Source organism: Mercenaria mercenaria, chromosome 3 (assembly GCF_021730395.1).
Source record: "Mercenaria mercenaria strain notata chromosome 3, MADL_Memer_1, whole genome shotgun sequence".
Taxonomy (NCBI): Eukaryota; Metazoa; Mollusca; class Bivalvia; order Venerida; family Veneridae; genus Mercenaria; species Mercenaria mercenaria.
In genome coordinates this window covers 83,281,544-83,301,026 of record NC_069363.1, presented here as the reverse complement: position 1 = coordinate 83,301,026, position 19,483 = coordinate 83,281,544, and the positions used below count along the sequence as shown (strand labels likewise).

General features: G+C 33.8%; 1 protein-coding gene across 1 annotated transcript in view; it reads right to left on the bottom strand.

Annotated features, from left to right (window-relative positions):
• Positions 1–1,868: 1,868 nt before the first annotated feature.
• Positions 1,869–19,483, bottom strand: part of LOC128555951 (uncharacterized) — a 43,981-nt gene continuing 26,366 nt past the window's right edge. The window contains exons 4-5 of the mRNA XM_053539797.1: positions 6,244–6,496; positions 1,869–1,934 (exon numbers count right to left, since the gene is read on the bottom strand). Coding sequence (XP_053395772.1) covers positions 1,869–1,934; positions 6,244–6,496 — 319 coding nt within the window. The remainder of the gene's footprint in view (positions 1,935–6,243; positions 6,497–19,483) is intronic.

Below are 19,483 nucleotides of genomic sequence, written 5' to 3'. Positions count from 1 at the left end.
GGTCATAAATGTAGCCTTTACAGTGTTAACAAACTTTTCCTTTGATTTGAGTGGTGACCAATATTTTTATCCGACATGACCCAGCTTCAAAATTGACATGGAAATAGTGAATAAAATTCTTACCAAGTTTCATGAAGATAGGGTCATAAATATGGCCCATAGAGAGTTAACAAGCTTTTCCTTTGACATGAACAGGTTTCCTAGTTTTTGACTTTTGACCTCACATGACCCAGTTTCGAAGCTGGCCTACGAATCATCAAGATAAACATCCTGACAAAGTTTCATGAATATCGATTCATAAATATGGCCTCAAGAGCGTTAACAAGCTTTTACTTTGATTTGACCGGGTGATCTAGTTGCTGACCCCATATGATCCAGTTTCGAACTTGGGCTAAGAATCATCATTCTGATCAAGTTGCATTGAGATAGGGTCATAAATGTGGCATCTATATGCTTTTCCTTTAAATTGCCTGGTGACCTAGATTTTGACCCCACATGATATTCGGACTTTGCCTAGAGATCATCAAGATAAACATTCTGTGCAAGTCTGTATCAGTCAAAGCATAAATGAAACCTCTATATGGCTGAAAGGACTAAAATAGAAAATTTTGTCCCATTCAGGGACAGTAACACTAGAACCTATTATAAATTTTAGCCGGTATTCGAAAGCAACCGAAATCTTATTGAGACTAAAGATGTTTGTAAATATGATTAAAATTGAATATAAAGTGTCACTGCTATCATGTTCACAAGGTAAAATTAAGAAATTTTGGCTCTTTCAGGGGTCAATCAGGGACCTATTATTGGATCTTACGATTTTATCATGGAATCCAAGATATATTGTTGCTAAAGATATTTTGCAATTTTGTTTCAAAGAAATCATAAATGAAATATGTATAGGTCTGCAAAAGTCAAAATAGCACACCTTACCCCTTTACAGAGCGGTGGGGGGGGGGGGGGGGGGGGGGGGGGCATTACTCATGGACCCATGATGGGATGTGGCCAGTTTTGAACGGAACCATGCCAATACAAGTTGTTTGCTAGTTTGATTAAAATTGATTGCAAAATGTGGTCTCTATCGTGTTCACAAGAACTTGTGAACGGACGGACGATGGGCAGACGGACGACGACGGACGATGGAACAAATGCGATCACAAAAGCTCACCCTGTCACTACATGACAGGTGAGCTAAAATGTTTAAAAACCATACCGTGTACCAAATATCCGGTTTCCGTTTCCCCAACGTGAATTTATTTTTCAGAAAGAACGTAGAATCAGGAAATTTCACATAGATGCTCCGAAAAGATGCATCTGTCAAACCAAATGATTTAAGTTTTCAAAAAATTTGTTCATAAACAAAGACATTTGTGTAAAACATTTTGTTAGTTTTTCCTTTCAGACTAAAACAATTGTTATTGAATTTCTAAAAAGATTACGGTCGTTTTCAGACCACAGGAGTTGTTTACAAATGTAAGCCACCATAACTGCAAAGTTCAATTGCAAGGATTGTTAAGTTTTTATTTTAATAAAAAACTCTACCTATAAGGTCGACCACGTTTTTTGAGCCGTGACTTATTTATGCGAGACAGTTTATTCGCCAAAAAGGGTAGGAACATATATTTAATACATAGTAAAGCGGTATACGTTATCGATGAATGTAAATGAATGCATGGCCTAAAGGATATGGCGGTGGCTTAACAAACTCGCTTTTCGAGGTTCGAGCCTTGGTAAGTTAACATTTTAAAAAAAAAAGAATCAATGGTTTGTTTCAATAAACATTGCACGTTAGATACTGCTATAGACGATCTTCCAGCACCGGTGGTCATCGATCTTAACTCGGATTCCGATACATCATCTGATTCAGAGACTTACACAGCTGAAGGGTCGTCAACAAACACAGCAAGTAAAGTTGAAATTATGTGACATGAATTAAACTGAAATAAAAGCAGCAAAATATTAAAAATGCAGAAACAATGAAAACAAATAAGTCAAACATTAATCCGTAATCTCGTATTGAACGGTTTGTAATCATTACGCTTTACCAACTGCGCCGGTGATATAATCAAGATCATGGTAAACAAAACATAGAACGTAGAACATAGTTTATTCAACTTGTACACATATACAAGTACCTTATGGTACAAAACATTCATACAATATTCATAATGTGCATGGTCATTTCAAAATAGATATTTTATCGATAAGTCTACAAACAATATTTTCTCTAATACATCTGTTACATATAATGATCTTTCATCATACCAGTACTTGCTTAAATAGTTAATGACTCTTGTTGTAACAAGCACAATGGAAAGAAAAAACTTAAAATAATAAAGTTAGGATTTGGAGAATGAACTGTAACGTCGAAAATATAGTAAAGTGTAATTTCTCGTTTTAAGAGCTATTGACTCATGTAATTATAAAACTCGTACACACACAAACATACTACGTACTACGCTTCATGATTCAATAATTCATTTCTCTTCTTATTAGCCTGAAGAATGTATTTAGCAAGATTTCTTATAACAATTATATTTTCTGACTTGAGTAACTGAATGAATTTGTACGTACCGAGACGTCTATAAAAATAATATTTTTTATGAATTGGTGTCGTAACTGCTCATATACTTTACATTTAATGACAAAGTGGTACTCGTCTTCTATGTCACGCGACTCACATAGCTGACAGATTCGTTCGACCCTTTCGATACGATTTCTACCGTGTTTACCTGTTTCAATTCGCAACTTATGCGCTGAAACCCGTTGGCTTGTGCCTGACGTAAAGTTTTTGTATCAAGAACGTAAAGATAGTCACTTGGGACAAATTCATTCTTTACATAAAAATATAAATGGTTAAGAACATTGTTACTTTGTAAATCTGCCCGCCATTTTGCACGTAACAAACTATAAGCCTTTGTTGAAAGAATTATTTGGAATCTACATTGTCCTGATAATTACAGACGCCCGGAAAGCCATACTGACATATTAAGTGCTTGATTTTTCTAGCCCAGTTAGCTTTACCATTTAAGCATTTGTTAAACGAATCATTATAAATATATTTTAGTAGTATGTTATTGGACGATGGAAGTTGTGACAAGTATTTAATAATTTGAAAATGTCTCGAGATAAACAGCGGATATCGTCCCAAATCTCCGTATACGGTCGCATATCCGGTGCCTTGTCTGACTCCCAAAGTTGCCTTACAATACTTCAAGTACACACGTTCTATTTCTTTGGACTTGGAGAATCCCCAAATTGGACAGGCGTATTTAAGAATTGAACCAACGAACGAATCAAATAATTTGAGAGATACAGATGGTCTTAATTAAAACTTACTTACATTGCACAACAATGTTGCTTTTAGTGCCTTTCCTACTACATACTGGTTATGCAATGCAAATGAACCAGTGTAATTGAATACAACGCCCAAATAAATAATGTCATCTACTAATTCTAAAAGATGACCATTAAAATACCATATCAACATTCATTGCGTTTAACTTGACCCCTTTTCCGAAACACTACCACTTTGTTGTTTTTTTTTCTATATTTACCTGTAAACTCCAGTATTCACAATACTCGTATAGCCGGGTTAAGCTATTTTGTAAATCCTACACAGAATTTCCAAACATAACCATATCGTCAGCAAACAGTAAGATGATTACACATATATCATATAAAGTCAGCCCTGGTGTATTTAAATTTTGTAAAAATAGTTCTAAATCTTCTAAGAAAAGGGCGAATAATGCCGGTGAATTTTTAAGACCTTGTCTTAAATCAATGGATATTTCGAAGAATTCTGAGCACAGGTTACAACTTTCAACACATGGTTTTACCACGGCCTTGAACGTTTTTAGTATATTACCATCGAAACCCATACCATAAACCATAAAGTTTGAACCACAGGGCATTACGATAGGCCGAGTCGAATGCATTTTGCAGGTCGGTTAACGCGCAAGGCAATCTTAAATTCTGTTTTTAGCATGTTCAATTAAACTTTGTAATATAAATATTGCATCGACTGTACTACGACCCTTTCGAAAACCGAACTGTGAGTCCGAAATAACATTGCTTTCCTCGAACCATTTTTTTTACCTAATTCTGCAAATTTGGACTCAACACTGGGATATTGTGATCGATTTATTAGTTTTTGATTTAAAATGCTTCCAAAAATCTTGAGGTTTTTTATTCTTCAACTTGTCTAGCTCACGTGAGTGCACTTTTATATGCCCGCAGTAAATTTAAAGCGCTTTCTTAAGTAATACAACTATACCCTGTTATACTCAGACTTGCTACTATTGAAAATCCTTAACGCATTCTTATATTCAGACTTTACATTCCGCATCGAACCAATCGTCATTGTTGTAAAAAGTACGCCTCGTTTTGGAGCCGTTCTGTTTGAACTCATTCTTAAACAACGGTTTTGTCGTTTCAAGAGAAAATGCATTGACCATAGAATTAACTTCTAAGATTTCGTTAAAAATGATATCATTAAAATCATATAGTTTTCCAATAATATTACTTCTTATTTTTTCTTTATTGTCGACATTCCACTTATAATAAATATGCATGCCTGAAAACTGAACCCCTTCCAATAACTATCACGTTCGCAAGTGTTAGCTATCATGTTCGCACGTGGTAGCTAACACGTGCGCACGTGATAAATAAATATTTTCCTATGTGAACGTGATCGCTATCACGTGCGAACGTGATAAATAAAATATTTCCTATGCGAACGTGATAGCTATCACGTGCGAACGTGATAGTTATCACGTGCGCATAGGAAATATTTTATTTATCACGTTCGCACATGTTAGCTAACACGTGCGCATGTGATAAATAAAATATTTCCTATGCCACCGTACAAAAGATATCTGCACTTAATAAAGTAATTTTTATGATGGTTTGTTGGCAAGCTTCTTCTGAATTCATAAAACGTTTCATAATAGTACATGTTGCATATTAAGTAATCGACATAGAAGCTAGCATATCCTATTTCTACAGCATACGTGTTGTTGTTGGTATATTTAGCCATTCGGACGAACGCAGTGAGGTACAAAAAAAATCTATCTTTGATACACCCGGAAGATTTATTGATCTTGCCTTACTTCGGTTGATAAATATAAATAACGTTTTATTCTGCACTTCACAAGGAAGTTTTAATACCTTGAATTGATATCATGCCAATTCTCAAAATTTTGAAATGTTTCATTCTTTATCAAATAAAAAATTTATATTTATCAAGTACGGTGTCCCGTTAGGGCCATCGTTAAGCGATTAATGGTTAAATTTATTTCAAAAGGCTTATATCCGACAATGACTGTGTGGAGTAAGCTTTATTTAATCCGTAGGACATGAAAATAAGAAGCGACAGACTCGCCCGCACTCTGAGAGACATGTTGTTTTAACCATGACGAGAACTGACCTAGATTTTAACTATATATCAGTAAGAGCAGTCTGTCGCTTCTGACTATTGACAATAAATAACAAATGCTGATTGAATGGGATAAGGCCGTGACTTTTATTATTATAATATCATTACAGAAAATTAATGAAATATCATGGCATATTGTATGAGATAGAAGTATCATGAAATGAAGCATGAAATGATAGAGTTTTAGCCAAATTGCATAGAAACAAAATAGGCAACGCTATGATGCTGAAGCTCTAAATTTATGATAAGTACACATGTACTAGACAATGGAAGGAGAATGCAAAATTTCAAATTCTGCTAGCAAATCCAGCTGACGAAATTCCGAGGCCAAGATGCTCAACGAATTCTCAACATCATGATAATGGATTTTGCTCTAATTGCCTAAATTATACTGATGACTGTGTGTACAATATGCCATACCGAAATGCACAAAGTATGTTGAGGGCCACCAAATATTTTATGAAATAAAATTCGTCCATAAAATGGTACATTGAATATTGTATCTAATTACTGAATAGCCACATGCAAGCATTCATTTCTTTAATAATACCAGATTTTCCGGATAATTTACTTTCAAAGATGGCAATACAAGTTATATTCAACTCTATTTGGCCATTATTTCTGTTGATTTTATCTAATCAAGAATATGCAGCAGTTACTTTTCCCCTCATAATTTGTTGGATTTAACCCGAATTAGGTCAGGCGGTAATCTTTATAAGACACGCACTTTATAATTCAGCCTTTATTCAAGTATGTAATTACGTATATTTGAATAGATAAAAAGTTTTACTTAATAGTGTTTTGCTTACCCTGCTGACAAAGTTTCCATTTACTTTCACCAGTCTAAGGTGAAAGAACTCTACCGAGGTCATGCCACCCTGCCACTCCGAGTGTATATTTAGAATTAGCAAAGTCTCATGCAATCCACCAAATGGTTCGACAGTGCTCTCAGGCTGCCCTTCTATTCCTAGTGTATTGTTTGACTCGACAGTGCTTCCTCCTTGGTTCCGGTATAATGACATATATCGACAGCACAACGCCTGTGACAAGAGGATATAGAAGCTGCATACACAAGCATCTAAATAAAAGTAAATATAATATCAAAATTATTATCTATTATGTTGGGTTAACCCTCTCGGAATCAAATAACTAAATAATAGAAATACTACACAGTTGTTGATTATTGATAAATGATTTCGTGATTACGATAAAGTCACAAAGCGCACAGCCCTAGATTTGGCACTGTGGACGAAAATTATTAAATAGATGGCGGCATTAAGATACCATACTAATGCAATATTCAAGAATCAATGTTACTGCAATTCCTGTACGACTAAACCACTGACAGTGTAATACGGAATATTTTCTTACATAATACATGCATGCGCAGGCACCATCTAGCACTGAAAACACAGTCAAAGTCGTAATTCGAAAGCAACATTTGTATGACATATGCCGTTCAAATCAGTTCGATCAAATTAACCTCCTTAGAAATTTTGATTTAACAAAAGCCACAGTAAAACATTTTAATTACAAGCGTAAACATAGATATTACAGGCATAAACCAATGTATAGTCTGTATCATATACGGTAGAACACGGACCAAATACAACTTTTTAAATAACATCGGCTTTTTATCTTTCGCTTCTACAACATCCACATAAAAATAGTTTTTGATAAAAAGCGTTAACATAAATAATGTGGTCATAAACCGATTTAGATGGTAGAACAAAAGGGACCGAAGACAACGGTTTAATAACATGTAGCCTTTACCTGACTACTTACCTTCAGGTATTGTTACCAAATAACATATTTTAACTACTTTACCCAACACCAGCATAAATTTCTATTGTCCACATGCCCGTTTTCTTTACCCATCGCCCAAAAGAAATTTACTTTCAATATCTGCTTAAAATAAAAAAAAATACCCACAATAGATTGTACTGCTGTATAATGGACAAAATGTGACGCAATCTAATACTTAATGTATGATTAATTTTAAACCATTTCCAGTTTCGAAAGGTCAACATAGTACTGCTGTAATTATTACCCGATGTACAGTAAAATGCATAGTCTAATCATCATCATCATAACCGCCGCTACCGTCATCATCATCACACTATTTTAATGTTGCGTTCAAAGGTATGATTACTAGCCCAACGTCATCATCAACATCATCATCATCATGAGGATACCATCAAAATTATAAAATTAGAACAATTAGTAAGTAACCACGATATTATATTTTTAAACTAGAGATGCTTTTGAAAAAGACGCATGTCTCCCACAACTGCCTTATCAGACTTTCAGTGCTTTGATTATAACGCGACTGCCTTATCAGACTTTCAGTGCTTTGATTATAAAAAAAACAAGTTTCAAGGGCCTTTATTCCGAAGTGCCTGAGCCGACTTGGCAAGTTAACAAACTTGGCCGAGATATTATGATCAAACACATTTTCGTGAAATTTGGTGAAGATCGGATGTGGAATGTTCATCTTAGAGTGCGGACAAGCTTTGTGACAGACGGACATATGCACACAGACAGACAGACACGCACGCGCGCACGGACACACACACACACACACACACACACACACACACACACACACACACAAATACACACACAGAGGAATTAATAATATATGTGGACCTGGAAAACTGAAAAGATAAATTGATATCCAACGCACAAAATGCTGGAGAATACTATTCTACAAACAGATAAATTTATTTAGTTATACATTGTACGCAACAGACACGGGTGCAAAGGTGAGGATCGGGCACATTGTGCCGCGCAATAGTTAACCCTCCAAGCAATCAACTGCACTAAAAGGTAAAAGGTAAAGGTAATTTTATTTACCGTCGCTTTGTGAAACAATTGAAACAATTAACATAAGTTCTGCAGAGCTTTTGAGCGACCCTATTTTAAGAACAGTTAAAACCATTTATACCTTACCCCCAGCAGTTTGCTGGTACCCATTTACAGCTGGGTCGACTGTGGCAAACGTGATAAAGTGCCTTGCACAAGGACACACCGCAATGGGCGTAGCCAGGATCCGAACCAGGGGCCTTCACCTCCGTGGGAAAGCGTCTTAGCCCTCTCGACCAATGCGTCCACTAAGCGGCACTCAAGGACATAAACAGGGGGGTGATGTCTGTTTCAACATACCCAAATGTTAGAGGTTTGTAGCAAATTGATCCACAAATATATAAAATATATAATTTGTACTGACCTACAAGTACACATTTATAAACAACTTTCGACGGGTCAAAGACCAATTGGCCGAAGAGTTGTAAACCCTGTTTAATATAAGATACAGTCAATTCGAGGAATTTGGTTGAACGGCCGACCATGTAGGTCAAGGCCCCCTCTAACGGTTAAGAAGCGCACGCCCTTAACACCAATAATAAGAGAAGGCCAGTCGAACGCCAAACTTAAGATGCAGATCTAGTGGCCAACCTAGGAAGTGAGCTTGAATTTTAAGATACTACCGCAGTATCAAATCTTTAAAAGGCAAATTGTAGATCATATAAATTTTATATAGCTCACGTGATCAACACGGACAGCGTAAAAAAGCATTTTTGAACAAACAAACAAACAAAATTAATTCTCCTGTACGAGTGCGTTGGACCAGTATCTCCTCTTAGAGACATAATAACAATGTCAGTAATAAAACTGTTAAACATTGTGATCATCATCAAAATCGTCCATTCCAATATCATCATAAGAACCGTCTTGACCACTAGTCGTGTTCACCAACATCGACCTTTTCTGTACATAAAATCTACTAAATGCGTTCTAGTATACTTAGTATTATAACCATCTGCAACGACAGCAACATGACCATAATGGACAGCATGATAAATTATTACGCTTTATAAGTATTCAGCTGCTAGTAGCAACAACCATAGAAAGATGCGTTCATTCATTCTCAAATTTTCAATCATTTTTTAAATTTTTGCATTACATTTGTAATAGAGTGTATATCTAAGGCAGTAGTGAAACAAATAAAATGTTGTCGATAATGCTGTTGTAAAATATGCAGGTATTGATGCCTTCGGTCTTGAAATGTTCAAATATATTTCATTTATTCGTTGAGGATAGTCGTTTAGTTTTGACTGTATAAGCAGTGTAAACTGTAAGCTTTCATCCTAAATTATTAGAATTTTGCGACGTGTCAAAGCTTTGACATGAGACATGTAAAGCTTTCACCCAATAACCAAAACTCAACGTCCCAACAAAACGGCAACAAACAAATAATGACGATTGCTGCTACTTTTCAATAGAAACGGGGATTTCCCTCGAAAAGAACCCAGCCCCTGATACCGCAAACAACAAATGACTGTTGGATACAAACAACACATGAAAACATCCAAACCACAATGCATTCATGTGCCCCAGCGGCCAACCACTGCAGCCTTGCACCCTTCTTTAATTTAATGAAATACACTGTAAAGGAAAAAGACAATTTGTTCAAAACTTATCTGCATTTTTCTTGCATCCTCCTTTCTGTGGCAACATTACTGGAAAACGCCAGCTCTTCAAACATGTGATGAACATATTTTATACACGAAGTGTCGACTTGCCTGCTTAGTTATTTGTGAAGGAATGAACCGGTTTGAAATATAAAAATGATCAAAACGACCCAACCCGTGAACCACTCGTGCGTGAAAGTGATTAATCGAGGTACGTTATATTATATGGACTGGATTAGAGTAACAGAAGCAGAAATTATAGCTCATGCGTACCTACTGAAAAATAACATAGATTTATTTCTCAAGAGAATATAAATTCCTTCATTTTCCACTTTATAGCAGGCCAAACACGTTTAAACAACCTTTTATACATTTTTTTTTCTCACTTTTATATTCTATAAGAGATTTATATTCCATTACATATAATTAAATCCGTATTAGAAATTATATTTTGTTTTAGTAAAATTTTGTACTTCCTGCTGCTATGTAAAATGTTTTAAAAAGCGGAATATAAATTTTGATTTTAATAGTTTCTTGCGTTATCAGATTCCCAGTTAACAGGTAATGGGATATCCTAAAAGAACAGAACAGAACATACGTTTTATCTTTAAGTGGAATTATGCGCATTTTTCAAGTATAACCAAGGTGAAATAGATGTGTGTGTAAAAAGGGCGGAGGAAATTATAGTTTTTAACCCAATATACCAAACTCTTCCTATTACCAGTACGAAATAATAAGTTTCAAAATATGACTTTTTCTTATTTTGACTGGGACAGTCATTTTTAGAGAAGTCAACCTGCATGCAGGAGTTGATTCTCTTCAACTACAGAAATCTCTACCTATAGGTAAGGGAGATCACTGCGTAGAAGATTGAAGAAAAGAACTACTATTTCATTAGTCCGATTTCGATTTTTTTAAAGCATCAGCTTCAAATACTTATGTGGCATTATCGTTAATTTAACACATATAAATGCCCAGCGACCGACAAAAACACACTTTGCCAGTAAGATGCGCATAATGCCTTTAATTTAAGCTAACAGCTGATCGCCATAACATAACATAACATTAAATGACAGTCACAATTTTACAAAAGATAATGTGTCATATCATAAATACAAGGAGTATAAATTTACATTTGAAAATTTAGAAATTTGAGAGTGATCACCTTTTAAGATGGTCTTATATTGTTGAAAATACAAAAAAACAACAACAAAAAACATACGCTAGAATGTCTGAATAATCTTGACCAAAAGACAGGTATTAATACTTCGTATAGCTTCGGAATTTCTTTATTTCCAATTGCACAATAAAGATAAGCAAAGTGAAGTAATGATAATTTTACAAACTTGCATTTCTTATGAATTTCGGTTAAACATCTAATTCCTAAACAAATCCTTGACAAATATAATACAATATTCTTAGACTAGTAGCATTCTCCAGGATAAATATACTTATCAAATTTATATTTATGCTTAAATTACTCTATCTTGGTTGAGCAGCCAGGGTAGGAACATCTAATTAAAAAAAAATACCTCATGTGAAAATCAAACATGTATTAAGCACTTAGTGAACATACCTAAGAACAAATGACGATGTGTTAATTTAAAGTATGGCCGAAACTGACTTACCATCTTTATGCTGAAGCAGTGAGTGAAGAATATGATTTTACACATAAGGGTAAAAAGTATTACATAAATTATAGTTTCGAACCGGTAAAGTATCTTGCTGATTATGTCTTACTGTCTTATTTTGATTTGAACGCGCTGATTTCTGTAAGCTTTAATTAGCGGGCCGTGCCGCCAACTTTTATATCAAATAAATGTATTTATCACATACTCGTTTCTATTCCCCATTAAGTTACAATGGTACCGGAAACGTCAATATATTTCCATACACTGACGCCTGATTTTCATATCGGGTGCGTGACGTAATTCAGTGTGTGTTATTGCACTATTTTTTATTCAGTCCAGTATTGCCAATCTTATTCAGGTTATTGAACAAATTCATGATATTTACAATATATTTATACGTGTAGATGCGTATGTAATAAAAAGGGTATTATCTTTGCATGGGTAAATGTGTACTAGTTTTTCAGAGGAAGAATATTGCGCCCCTAAAGCAGTGCCATATTTTCACTGAAGAACTCGTATGAAGCTAATCACCTGTAAGTAAGTATTGGACACAACAAAAGAACACTGCACCCTTTGAACTTTGAGAGACAAACGTTGTTCTTTTCATGATTCCAGTATTTATTAACTGAAGCAATTGGATAGGTAAAGTCGAGACATTCACTCTTAAGCTAGCCCCTTTCATATCACTGTTTTATCTATGGGTTTGGTTTATTTGTTTAAAAAATAATTAATCATAAACAGTGATTTGTCATTGAATTAAAGCATTGTTTGGAATTTAGATGCGAATGAATATATCATGTGGGCGGAGGGCGTCCTAAGTATCATGAATAATAAAGAAATTTCCACACTGTCATATCGGGTACACTACTACTTGCATTACCGAACAAAGCTTCTAAATCCGATTACATGTGCTCCCTTTTCCGAAACCCTTTGTATTTTCAAAGTACATCATTTATGTCTTCCAAGGCAATATATTTATTTATAATACTTAATTTTAAGCACTAAGTATAATACTTTTATGCTTCAAGGGAAGGAAAATGACAACTCCTCTAGCCAAAATTCCTGTTTGAAGTAAGTCACAAAAACTTAAAAGTAATATAATGTTTACCTTTCAGGTTTTTAGATTCGCATGCAATGACAATTTAATTACCTACCAATCAAAGTCTTTGCAACAGCGTTAGATAAATTATGAAGAATAAACATGGACAGTGAAATAAATTCTGTCATGATGCTTTAAGTCATTGTTGGAATATGTTCCGACCAATTCACCAATTTATGACTCTTCATCAGGTGTGTAGGTCCAAACAAAGTATTTAGTACAATTAATATTTGGTTACTAGTACAAACAGTAAAAAGTAATTTCATGTATCATACGAGTTTATGTGACATATTGCTAATGCAGGTTTACACTCTCCAAAATAATTCTTAAAGAAGGAATGATACATGTATGTAATACTTCATTTGTCAATTCAATATGAGATAAGGTTGTCAAAGCATTATTGAAAGTATTTATGATAGGTATTCCAGAGCTCTAGAAAGAGGTGGTCAAATGATGCGAATACTGACAATGCATCATGCTGTTTAAATAAGCAGTCGAGAAAACATGCACAGCATGAATTACTGTATGCTTTTTCCGAACACCTTCACAACTCAGACAAATTGAATCCAAATCGTTTTAAGAATTGTTTCATATGAATTGTACATGTGTATAAGTTAAAATTTTCATATTTTCAAGTTATATGTTGAATGGATATCAGGCCGACATCCTTAGAAGTTTGGTCGTATATGTTTTGAGATTTCGTAAAAATCACATGGTACAAATGCAACCAATACAATGTGGTGAATTACAACATAATCATATATGCTACCGTGTTGTTACTTGGACAGATCTATGAGAAACAGGGATGCAAATTAGTGTTGATTTTATTTTAACCATTACTTTTACATGTACATTTTAATCAAATTTTTAAAAAAAGATCAAAATTACAAGCACGTGCGACAATATCCGTTCCCGCTTTAACAATTGTGACGTCAGAAAAATGAATAGTTCAATAATAACACAGTTTTCAGCCTTCTTTGTTTCGTGTTGTTTAATTGGAAAACAAAACGGGTCGTGTTAGAATGGGTGTTTAACGACGTTTTTCAACAGTATTTCGGTTATATAACTGAATGCAGTTAATCTGTGAGTGAATTTCAGTGTTGCAGCATGGTCGAATCAGACAATAAGGAAAGTAGGTATTAGGGCTTATATTTTCTTGGTATGGTAATCTTTTATCCGATGCTTATGCTTCCTACTCAAAAAGTTTTTTTTCTCGAAATTTTCGTGGCTGATGGTAAAAATTAAAAATCAATGTGGAATTAGATCTTTTTATGAAAAGGATGATTATTTCCTGGCTTTCATGCATGTATAAACCCTGCCATCGAGTGTTAAAGGGACAATATTAATCTTTTAAGAGAACGGGGGAGGTGAAGACGACGGTGGTATGTCGCATTAGCATATTTAAACGTTCTTTGCGAGGAGTCAAAACGAGCATCCTGAGTATCATCTTGTACAGATGATTTTATCAGATACTACCTGTATATGTTAAAAAGTTTGCATCAAAAACTCACCAAGTTAGCCGTTGAAAATGTTGCTGATTGCGTGTAAGAAGAGGAACTTGTTGAAACAGACATTCCGGGATGATTGGTTCAACGAATTTCATCTCTTCTAATCTTGTTGGGGAGGACCGTCATCTGATGTTTTCAGAAAAAAACTTGCAGCCCGACCCAGTGGCGCCAGACCAGAAAGAAAATGCCTCTGTTCATGTTATACCCTACCCCTAGGTATTCTATAAGAACCATGGTCATGAAGGGGAAAATATACTAACCTGTTTCAATCGCGCGTTTCATACCTAAAACACGCAGTTCGGTAAATGTGTAATATGGATATCAAACAAGTGGTAAGTTATCGCTTGTGTACCGGTCAGATTTCTTCAATACTTCTTATCTTAGAAAAACAACGCGTAGTTTATAGTTTTTTCAACGTTAAACAAAAAACTTGCTTGAACTTCCCTGGTGAAGTTCCGTTCTAGATTACAGAACCATTCTGATTGGCTGTTGTGAAAATGTATGTCAATCGTTATTTTACTACACGTGTTCGCTTAAATGTGAAAATGCAGCATAAATGTGCAAAATGAATAAAATAAACAGAACAGATGTAGACCAATGTATGATTTCAAATTTAAAATCATACAGAAGATGAATTTCATTCATCATTTTGAGTTTTAGTGTAAAATCGTGATTTTTGTTTAATTCTGTTTTTGTTTGTTTACATTTCGCCTTGTTCAATATACTAGGTATTGATTCACCGAACTGCGTGTTTTAGGTATGAAATGCGCGATTGAAACTGGTTAGTATATTTTCCCCTTCATGACCATGGTTCTTACAGAATACCTAGGGATAGAGTATAACATGAACAGAGGCATTTTCTTTCTGGTCTGGCGCCAGTGGCCTGACCCATGTATTTGCTTATTTATTTGTGTTTGTAAAATTGTTACATATATTTTTGTAAATATTGAATGAACAATAAAATATGTTTAAACTAAATCTTCTAATCTTTGCACTTAATAAATTTGATAAAATTTCGGGATTGAAAATAAACATTGAAAAGACAAAATGGCAAAGTAACAGTTGTCAAATCCCTTGTAATTTCGACATTTGTGCATTTGTTTATAGCATTACCGAATCCCCTGTCTATCTTTGTTACACCAGGTTAATATACTCACTTGTTCAGTAAATAGATGTATTTTCTTACTGAACTCATGTACACACACGCACCCATACAACATATTCACACCACATGAAACGAACACAACGAATACACTTGCAATAGTTTTATTGTGATTTTAATAGTGTAACATTTTATGGTTTGAGTATTACATTTATACAGTCTCTTGTAAATCTATACAGAATGGCCATTTGCTTGTATGATATGTGTTATTTTAAGTTTGTATTTGTGTAAAATATGTAAATGCATGAGACTCTAATAAATGATCTAATCTAGAATTATAAGTTTGAAATACATTTCAGCCATAAATTATTAAATATCCGAATTCGAAAAGAACTGGTCTCAAGTTATCGAAACGATATATAACTAAGCTACTATAATAAAAATAATGTTAAATATTTCCTAACCTGCCAAAATATTATCTTTAATAATACCAAAATATTAAGAAATAAATACTTGTTATTTCCGATCTTTTATTAATAGGGCTAACCATAAATGTCTACTAAGAGTTATTGAAATCGAAGGGATTTTTCATTTCTTGTTTTGTAAATTGTCAATCAGTTTTCTTCATTTTCCCCATTTTCTTTCATTTGCAAATACGTTTCATACATATGTGTTCTTTTTCCTGTCTATATTTTTGACATTTATTTTCATACACACTGCTTCTTAAACATTTAATATGTGAATATTACCCCAATTTGAAAATTGCCAGATAACAAATGGTAATGACAATGTATGACTGTACCCAGTATGTGAAGTAGTTATAAAAATGTGTATACATTAAATAGGTCATTAAAATTACATGTTAATACATCTTGATATTTACATTATTTATTCATGTGATTGTACGTATCCATCATGTGTTTGTATGTATCTATATATGTTTACAATTTGAAATAAACGGGGTTTCCCGAACTGGGGCCTGAAAAGAAATCTTCTAATCTTACCATCTCTATTGTTATGGTACGTTGGTTCTATTATTGAATTACGAAATAGAAACCTTTAATCAGGTTAGCAGGAAGTTTTTGCCAGCTTTTTAAACTAATAAGGCGATGGTTTGTTAACCTAAGCATCATAATTTATTCACCTTGAAGTTTAAATATTCTGTGTCAGTCGTGTTTCATTTTTACTTCAGGTGGTCCTTACAGTTTGTGTTTATACAGCTGAAATTTGGATAAAACATACGGAGGTTAGTTCTTTTTAAGTTTATGTTATAATGTATCATTATGAATAAACTATTTATAAGACAGAAAAGCTTTAAACCGACAATATAATTTGATGATTATGGGTGTCTTAAATCAAATTTGGTAGTAAAGTCCACTTGAATTTTTTGTCTGAATCACCCTAGTTTCTACTAGTAAATGTAATGCCTGAAAGTGTGTTAAGTTGGCAAAAATAAAGATTTACTTTCTTCCAATATGGTACTTATTGTTTGTTCTTAATTTCATGGAGATTGTTTTGAGAGGCAAGTTTAGCTATTTCATCTCAAATGTTTCTATAAATGATATTGAACATGTCACTATATTTTCTGTGATTTTTGAAATATTTTTAGTATTAATCAACCCTTTTCATTGGAACGTGAGAAAATGTGTTAAAAACGAAAACCATTGAAAATAATAACAACAAAACAAAAACCGTTTCAACTAATTCTCGCGTTGCTGGAGCGTATTTTTGCTCTGTTTATCACAATTGGCTCTAAGTTACTAGCAAATTGCACATCGACTCCTAAAAATACCAAATCTAACATCTGACAGCTATAAATGGGCAAAATCAAAAGTCTTCATTCCATATTTTCGTCAAACAATTGACAAAATATCTTCTTTGAAAGGTTAAAAATACAAGAAAAATAAAGTATATTTAATTGCCGAATTGTCCTATGCATTACCACTACTGTCGACAGAGTATCAAATATATTTTTGAATGTTTGAAAACTACAAGGTGCATGGATAAAACATTTTTATGTTCAAAATTCGCTCGTGCTTTTTTCTGCGACATTCCATTTGAAAATATCACAAAAACTACCTAAATCGAGGCAGAAGGTAGTATCCGACGTGAACCTGTCCTAAAATTATGTCGGATTGTAAAGCTGCATTAAAGATACATCAAAAATATTGAAAATATATTTGTTTGGTTTTTATCAATTTATCCTGACACCAGTTTGAAAAACTAACCTAAAACTGACATACAATGCAGAGGAGAGTATCTACTAAGCGTAATTTTTCCAGCCATTTTTGCCTATTGCACAAAATCACATCAAAATCACACCGCTGTGACCTGGGGCCGTGTTCATAAACTTTAAGCATCTTAAGTATAAGTTTTGACTTAAGTTTAAGATTTTACTTAAGTCTGTGGTGATTTCAACTTAAGTCTAAGTAAAAACTTAAGTTCTAGTCATAAAACAGCTAAAACTTAAGATACGTAAGAAATGACTTAAGTCAGAAAATAAAATAGCGTGGTGAGTACGATTAAAGTGTTGTTTTCAGATAAAAGCACTTTAAACATAATTGTGCATGTTATATCTGTCTGAAATTAATGTTGTGTTTTTAATGTTTTCGTCCACAATAAAAAACAAGAATTACTTATTAAGTTGTTTTATGAATAACAAATATACTTAAGTAAAATAAATTTCTAACCTAAGTAATACTTACGATAATTGTCTCTACATCTGGGTAAAACTGAATCTATTATATTTGGTTCCAAGCCTAAACTTAGGACTTATAGGGACCTTAATATAAAGTGTAATGGTCAAAATATTAACCCTATCTCAGCTGTCAAATACTTGGGTGCAACCTTAGATCAGAGTTTAACTGGTGAATCTATGGCTAGTTCCATTATTAAGAAAGCTAATGCCAGGTTAAAATTTCTTTATAGAAAGAAGGCCTATTTTAATGAACCTACTAAAAAGCTTTTGGTTTTATCCCTTATTCAATGCCATTTTGACTATGCTTGTTCATTTTGGTATCCTGGTTTAACAAAATTTTGGAAGGACAAACTACAGGTTACACAAAATAAATTGATCCGATTTGTATTGAACTTGGAACACAGATGCCATATTGAACAACATCATCTTATTTCCCTAGACTGGTTACCCGTTTCCAGAAGAGTTGAACAAATTACTCTTTGTCATGTTTTTAAAATAAAAAATGGTCAATCCCCTGATTACATGGGTCATCATATCGTTAAACAGGATTCTGTTCACGCATACCAAACTAGATCTAGCCAAAATGGGTCATTTGTGCCACAGAAAGTTAAAGGTTTTGGTCTAAAGTCTTTTTCCTACTTGGGCTGCAAGTTATGGAACATGCTGCCTCCCCACATAAGACAATTGCCCAACATATCTAGTTTTAAAAGGGTGGTAAAGGACCACTTTCTTAACGATAAGCTTCGTTGCTGAACTTATGTGTTCTTTCTGTTATCTAGTCCCTGGTTGTAATGCATTTTTTAAAGAAATTTTATTTTCACAATGTACTGTGATATTGATGTGATATTGGTGTCTATTTATTCATCTGTCTTTCGTTTAATTAAGAATCATAAATTGATTAGTTTGAGCAATTATAATTACATATGCATAACATATACGTTATTTTATAATAATTAACTCAGTATTTTTTTTATTTATATATATGTTAATGTTTCATGCCTCTCTATGTCAGACCTTTGGTACCAAGGACCACAATGGAAATAAGAGATTTTTTTTTCTCTTTCTTGTGTCATCCTTGATATTGATGTGACTGACATAGTTCATAACACATTACTTCATATGACAACTTTTATATGTGATTATAAATTTTATTATATGCATGTATTGTAACTATGTTATGTTTGCTCAATTATCGAAATAAATCTATCTATCTATCTATCTACTTAAGTAAATAATCAATTTCTTATACTTATACTTAAGATGCTTTATGAATACGGCCCCTGGTGTTACTACACATAATAAAACTGAATTTTACTTCACCAAATACAAAAGCATCTCTCCCATTTCCCCACAAATAGGTCAAAAATACATCCACTACGTAATTTAAACAAAAACAAGCTTTATTTAATAAGTGCATATTTATGAACTATAGATAAATATTCCCAACCATTTCCTAGATATGGCTCCGGACGGACGGAAAGACGGAAGGACGGACGGACGGAAAGACGGACGGAAGGACGGACGGACGGACGGACAACG